This window comes from Rutidosis leptorrhynchoides, chromosome 4, assembly GCF_046630445.1.
Source record: "Rutidosis leptorrhynchoides isolate AG116_Rl617_1_P2 chromosome 4, CSIRO_AGI_Rlap_v1, whole genome shotgun sequence".
NCBI lineage: Eukaryota > Viridiplantae > Streptophyta > Magnoliopsida > Asterales > Asteraceae > Rutidosis > Rutidosis leptorrhynchoides.
This window is the reverse complement of record NC_092336.1, coordinates 526823050-526829850: the sequence shown is the minus strand read 5'-3', so window position 1 is coordinate 526829850 and position 6801 is coordinate 526823050. Positions and strand designations below refer to the sequence as shown.

At 35.5% G+C, this 6801-nt stretch overlaps 2 protein-coding genes across 2 annotated transcripts; both read right to left on the bottom strand.

Moving 5' to 3' along the window:
* Positions 1 to 525: 525 nt before the first annotated feature.
* Positions 526 to 1887, bottom strand: LOC139845417 (glycosyltransferase BC10-like). Its single transcript, XM_071835678.1, has 2 exons — positions 1309 to 1887; positions 526 to 1198 (listed from the first exon to the last, which is right to left on the bottom strand). Exons 1-2 carry the CDS (start codon positions 1885 to 1887, stop codon positions 560 to 562), a joined length of 1218 nt encoding a protein of 405 aa, XP_071691779.1. The 3' UTR covers positions 526 to 559.
* Positions 1888 to 2938: 1051 nt separating this feature from the next.
* LOC139844953 (AP-3 complex subunit delta) lies at positions 2939 to 6009 on the bottom strand. The gene has a single exon (XM_071835172.1). The coding sequence runs from the start codon at positions 5923 to 5925 to the stop codon at positions 3172 to 3174; it is 2754 nt and encodes a 917-aa protein (XP_071691273.1). The 5' UTR covers positions 5926 to 6009; the 3' UTR covers positions 2939 to 3171.
* Positions 6010 to 6801: the final 792 nt, after the last annotated feature.

Sequence of the window (6801 nt, the reverse complement as noted above, 5' to 3'; positions counted from 1 at the left end):
CTGTTTGCTTTTTTTTTTTGTTTTTTTTTTTTTTTTCCTTTCTTCTTCTTTATTTTTTCCTTCCTTTTTTCTTTTTTTCCTTCTTTTTCTCTGAGTTTGCAAGTGTTGTGATTTCTTTTTTAGTTGCAGAGAGGAGAGATGAAGAAGAAGACCATGTGATGAAGAGGGTGTAAGTTTTAGGTTATTTAGTGTAAATTTTGGACTATTAAAAATTGGCAAAAAGGCTGAATTTTTTTAGAAATTGGGACAATTTTTTTTTTAAATCACAATGATACTTATTTCTATTTATTATATTTTTTGTTAGTTAAATAAATTCAATAATAAAAATAAATTAAATAATAATAATTAAATAATTGATTTAACACTGAAGTTTAACACGGAACGATTTCCCCTGTTTTGGCCTCGGTGTTGAATTCAATGTTAAATTTAACACTAATATTTAACAATGAACGACTCCTAGTGCTCTTAGCTTTTAATTGGACTAAACCACAAATATAAAAGCAAAAAGAGATTGAATCTGCATGTTAGTTTAAAAAAAGGTTTTACATTCTAATTAAGTTCAAAAATGCATAATCACAGGAGCAAGCTCTAATAACCTAAACAAAGCACTTGGTACAAACTTCCTAGCAAACAAGAAGCAGACCCTTGTGGGCTCTCCATTATACATACACTCTGTTCCATTCTGCATATGTTTCAATAAACCAACTGTTACCTCCCATTTTCCAAATTTGTAAGGATGGGGTCCACCTTTTGACCAGTCAACGTAAGTCAACGTCCTATGTGAATTTTCTCGCGGAAACTCAATATTCAATAATGTAGGTATGTAATGCTCATCTGAATAACAAGCAGGCTTGCAGTAGTCTCTAAACAATGGGTAATATCTCTTGTCACATATGACTTCTAGTGCCAGGTGGCGGTCAACTTCAAACCATTGTGACCCTTTTCGCCATTGTTGTAATGTCACAACTGGTTCCATTCTGTGATCATATCGTCCACGCCCAACTGGCCCTTCTTGATCATAGCATTCAACAAATGTCTTTTTAGAGTTTATGAGATATGGATAGATGGTTGAGAAGTTGTAAAGAGGAATGCATGCTTCTGAAAGGAGAACAAATCTTTCATTTGAAAAATCGAGTAATGCACTAGCTAATAAACGTCGTTCGGCTTCCACCATACTTATTTCTCCCCACGTTACGACCTGTTTCAACAATTTATCTTTATGCAGTAAGTTTTTTGACTAGTAAATAGTTTAGCAACACACATAATTAACAGAGGGATTAGGTGATTAAATGGTGAACACATATATACCTCACTTGGGATTCGTCTTCCTAGAAATATAGGTTCCGGTGCCACATCACCGACGAAATATGGTTGAGTATGAACATAAATAGAGTAAAATCCTTTATAACCTCGAAAAAACCTAGCCCAAAGAGGAGATAACGGCAACCTTCCTCTTACTAAGAACATAAAAGCAACCTTTGGTATCTTCTTAAATGGAGTCTTGTGTATCCTAGGAACCATTGATGCTTTCCAAAACAATTCGTCGTCTTTCATTCTATGCAAAAACGCATTTGACACAGACGGTTTTGGTGTTTCAGATGGTACCTGTTTTGGTTCTTCTTTCACTGTTTCTTTGGTTGTGTTTGTGATGGTGGGGGTGGTGTTTTCTTTTTGGTGGTGTGGTACTTGAGGTTTTGTAGGGTAGAATGGTTGTATTTCGAAGTTTGTAGCCGAATCTTGAAAAGAGAAAATTTGTTTTGGTTTAGAGTTTAAGGGTGTTGTATAGAGATAAAAAATAAGTGTGGCTCCTAGCCCTATTCCGCATACAAGTATAAGAAGATAAAGGGCTAATGTTTTCATATGCAATGACCGATTATCCTTCTTCATCTAGGGATTGCGTATTCAAAACGATCGAAAATGAGCTAGGTATCCAAATTTGATCACGATAAAACCTGAAAGAAATGTGTTTCTTCTGCTATAATCTAGATTAGTTTCGATCGTATTCCACAAAAAATATCTTTGATCGAATGTATAAAATAATCCCTTTTCGCATACGAATCATATACATCATCTATCACAGCTACGACTATGAGAAACTCGAAAACAAACGTATCTTTGGGGGGAAGTTAATCTTTTCCTCATGTAATGTGATAAGAGATCAAGAAGAAGATACAAAATCCTAATCATCTTCAAGAACCAGCTGGAAACAAGAAATTGTAAACAACGCCTTAATTTGACAACCCTTTGATGTACCCAAAGACATGCTAAATTTCATTAATCTAATAATATAAATATAAAATATAAATATAAATATAAATTTCTTTTTTGTCAGGAAAAATGACAAAATGGTGTGAAAATTATCTACCAAAACCAACAAAATGAAACGATGAATAAGAGTGATGACATGTGGTACTTACTAGTCCAAAACTATATGTATTACATCCACAAATTAAGGATGGCCAATAACTTCTCTTATTTCTTGTTAAGGTTTCAGTTTTTTTAGGGTCTAGATTTTGACTGCTCAGGAGACGATCCACATAAATCAAATAAAACGTACATGTACAGATTTTAATTTCATTTTTCTTAAGCCCTAATAAAAGATAGAATATGAGAGACTGTCATGAAATTCAAAAGGTACTTCTGTTAAAAGTTGTAATTACTGCACACCCATTTTGCCACCTTCTTAACTGCAGCAACAAAAGATTGAGTGCAGTCAAAATGTCCCACCTTTAAAAACTTTCACCCTTTTACAAGTTTGTGTCTTACCATATAAGGTCAGTGACACAGGAGGTTTAGAAACTACTGTAGTATAATAACAATGATTTTCTACTAGCAGATGAACGAAGTGTTGACTACTGATATACAATGCCTATCTATATGAGTTGCACGAAAACGAAATAACTGTTCAAATTAGTGAAAAAAAGGCTGGTATATAGCATTCAAAAAAGAGAAACATGATGATGATGCATATAAAAGACGGGCAATCTCGTCAAAGAAAAAACTGATTGTTTTTTGAAATGATGTATTACACAATCAACTCCGTACACACAACCACTGCCATAAGCAACCATGAGTCGTATATTCAAAGGAAAACTTATATTATACAAGCAAACAAAAATCAGCACAAGAACTCTACATTTAAACTGACCTTCGGATATGCTAATTCAAACACTACAAAAGGAAATCAGGGATTACTGGTTTCTGAACAACCACATCGATACCTCCATCAGGTCTTTGTCTAGTTTTATGCTTGCCACCATTTTTCTGCTTATTTTTCTCAACATTTTCTTCTTTTCCCTCACCTGAACTTCGATGTTTTTTACCTTTACGACTTTTGCTGCTTCTTTTACTAGATTTAGCAGTTTCAGAATCATCCACATTATGTTTTTTACCTTTACCTGACTGATTGCTATGCAATGAAGCTTCATTTCCTAAGAGAACATCTCTAACAGCCCCAGAGATCAAATCATCATTTGATTCAGTTTTCTTCACTGAGATCGGAACTATATCACCCTCGTCCAGTTTGACTACAACAGGCCTTGGTCTAGCTAGATTCGGCTTCCGTTTTAGCACTAGAGATTCTTCTGTAAGCTTAACCAAATCTGCCACGTCACTGTCTATATGATTAGGGTCATTTGCAGGTGGGAAACTTGTTGATACATTTTTATTATCAGCTGGAAGATAGAACAACCCATGTCGTTTTCGATGTTCTGCAAGTAGAGACGTGGATTCAACAGCAGAAGACGTTTCTGTTTCATCTTCTTCATGCTGCTGATAAGAAAGAGAATCGCCATTATCTGGTAAGAATTTATTAGGCTTTACAAGGGAAAAGGATTCAGTTATTGGTAACTTAACATCTGCACATATACTATCCAACATAGTATTAAGATTCTCTTCAAAAACTAACCCATCTGGGATTGGTACCCGTTCTTGAGCACTCGATGAAACTGGACCAAGATCCTCTGAAAGTGCCTCGTTGATTAATGTGATTAATATAGATGTTTTAAAATCAACCATCTTATCTTTCTTATTCATATCATCATTAAAAGATATTTCTTGTTGTGCCAACCGAGCTAAACCAAGTAGGTTCCTCACTCTCTCTTGTATTTCAACATCGTGGCTTTCAGCCAATGGGCTTAAAGATGTTACAACAAGACTCAACAAATTAATGATAGCCTCCCGTGTAAACGCATCTTTATTGTGCAAATTTGTAGCATGATCCGAATAGGTTGTTTCTGTATATTCTATTTCAGATTCTGAGTATGTGAAACCTGGTTCCATATCAACAAGATTTGTGACTGAAGCTATTTTTTCAGGCGAAAAGAAAGAATGAAGACAAAAGCTGAGTACTTTAAATGCAGAGTGGATATATACAGCTCGTATAGATGGTGGTAACAGATTAATTCGCGGTTGTAATAACGCTTCCATAATCTCAAACGGGCTCTTTGAAAACTGTACATACTCCCCTGATACCCAAGCAGCTGCTGATAAAATCCCATGAACAAAAGGATTCCCTAAAAGAGCCGGGTCAATCAATAGATCGCGAGTGACCCGAACAAGCCCTGGTCTAACATCTTTAACCCGCATACCAATATCTATCATCTGATGTTCTATTTCTCCTCCATTTTGACAATGTGGAATCCTTGCCATTTCGCCAAGAAGTGACACATACCAATCGAAATCGATTACAATTTCATAAACATTTCTAGAACAAGTCAACAACATTGACCTTAGAATCTCGTTACAAAACTCCGGATCAGATTTAAGGGCATAACCAATCAAGACTCTACAAATTTCAACAGCATTATCATCAGACACCATTGACATGACAAGCCTCAACGCTTCCAACTTAATATTCCGGTCAACATCGCTCAAGGATTTAATCACAACCTCCTTGTTCTCCAACACAGCCCATAAATGATTAGGTGCGGCAAGCACCAGTCCTTGCAATCCAAGATACCTAAGATTCAAATCACTATCTAACAAAAACTCTTTAACCTTAGCAACAGCAAGTTTAACCGCAAACTCATACTCGTGAAAGCTACCGAGAACCGTCCTAACACACTCAAACACCAACGATTTCGCCTCACTCCTCTTCATATGATCACAAATTGGTTCAACAACCTTCTTCGCTAACCTAGGTTCTAACTTAGCAAGCTTAGCAAATATCTTCAAAACCTTAATCAACACCCAATTATTCCTCGAATCAACTAAAATCTTATAAAACTCAGGAGCAAGAGGAAGGTAAGACCTAGGTTCCTTACTAGCAAGCTCACAAAACACACCGATAGCTGCCGCAACAAGCGTTTGCGAAGAATTATCTAAATTCTCAACTAATCGTTTAAAACAAACCCTAACAGCATCAGGATAATGAGTAAACAACATCAATAAACACGCAATAGCCTTCTTTTTAACAAAATCCTTATTAGAAGTCAACAAACTAAATATATCAGGAGTCAAATCACGCGCGAAATCGACAGTACAAATAACCGAAAGACACTCTAACGCGAGACTTACCTCATGTTGATTTTGTGATCCGAGATCTTTACGTAACTGATTAGTTAATAGAAGAAGAACGTCAGTTGATGGACGAAATGAAAGAGATGCAGCGAGATAACCGGTTTTTTTGTGGATGAAAATTGGGGAAGAAGTGAGTTCAACGGCGTGAAAAGCGGCAAATGACATATCGATGTTGTGAAGAGAATGGAGGTAGGTGAGCTTTGAGAGAGCGGTTGATTTGGTTTGTAAGTCGGTGGATTTGATTTCACGGCGGATTTCATCGAGTGATTTGGAGATGAAGGTGGATTGAGCGGCGGCGGAAGTGTGGTGGAGACGGATGCCTTTAATTAGGTCGTCGAGTGTTCGTTGAAACAAAGAATCCATTAGTGATGGTGATGAAGATGAAGATTGAACACTCGCAGACATTTAATTAATTAATTACTGTAATAATTGATTAAGAAGATGAATGATTTACAGAGAGTATGGATCGGAGTCTGGGGTGAGGGTCTTTGTTCAGTTTCAGATGAGGGACGGATTCACGATGACAACTACTAAGTACAAATTTTGCAGTAATTTTTTGTTACTGTAATTTTTGCAGCAAACGTGGATTTATTGGCGTCTTAACTGCCGATTAGAGCATAAATTGACTTTCAGGCAGGATTTAAAACTCATGGAAATATATCATTTTCATGGCGTCTCAATTTTATTTTTAAATTTTATTTTATTTTTATTATACTATTTTTTTAAAAGAAATTTCCTACTTATTGACCGTAGGTCCACTCAGAAGCAATCTCTTTATCCGTCGAATAGAGATAGTGATGACTTTCTCTACTTTTGAGAGTGTTTCACTCTGAGTGGAGAAATAATATGTCTTTATTCTCGGGCAGGGGAAGGATTGTCTACATCTCACATCTCTCATACACCACTCATGTGGTATTGGGTTTTGTTGTTGTTTTGTTACTATGATTGGAGTCGATTTTTTTTTCTTTTAAAAAGAAAAAAAAATTAATAACATAACAAATGCTACCTAATATTATTCGGCATTGCATTATAGGATGCACAAAATTAATTGTCCACTTCTATAGATAAAAAGAACAAAAAAGTTAATATCTATTATGCTCTTAATTGTGTGGATAAGATTAAAAGAGAATGAAAATTTAATGGTAAAACTGAAAAGTAAACAAAAAGTACGGTACTTTTATACTCCCTCCGTCTCACCATAAGTGTCCACATTTCTGTAGTGACCCGAACTTTTTCATGTTTATATATATTAATTGAGATTGATATTTACATGACTAAATG

Coding starts and splice junctions, on each gene's coding strand:
- LOC139845417 (XM_071835678.1), bottom strand. CDS start 1,887: ATGAAGAAGGATAATCGGTCATTGCATATGAAAACATTAGCCCTTTAT. Junction 1,199..1,308: donor GAAGACGAATCCCAAGTGAG/GTATATATGTGT, acceptor TTGTTGAAACAG/GTCGTAACGTGGGGAGAAAT.
- LOC139844953 (XM_071835172.1), bottom strand. CDS start 5,925: ATGTCTGCGAGTGTTCAATCTTCATCTTCATCACCATCACTAATGGAT.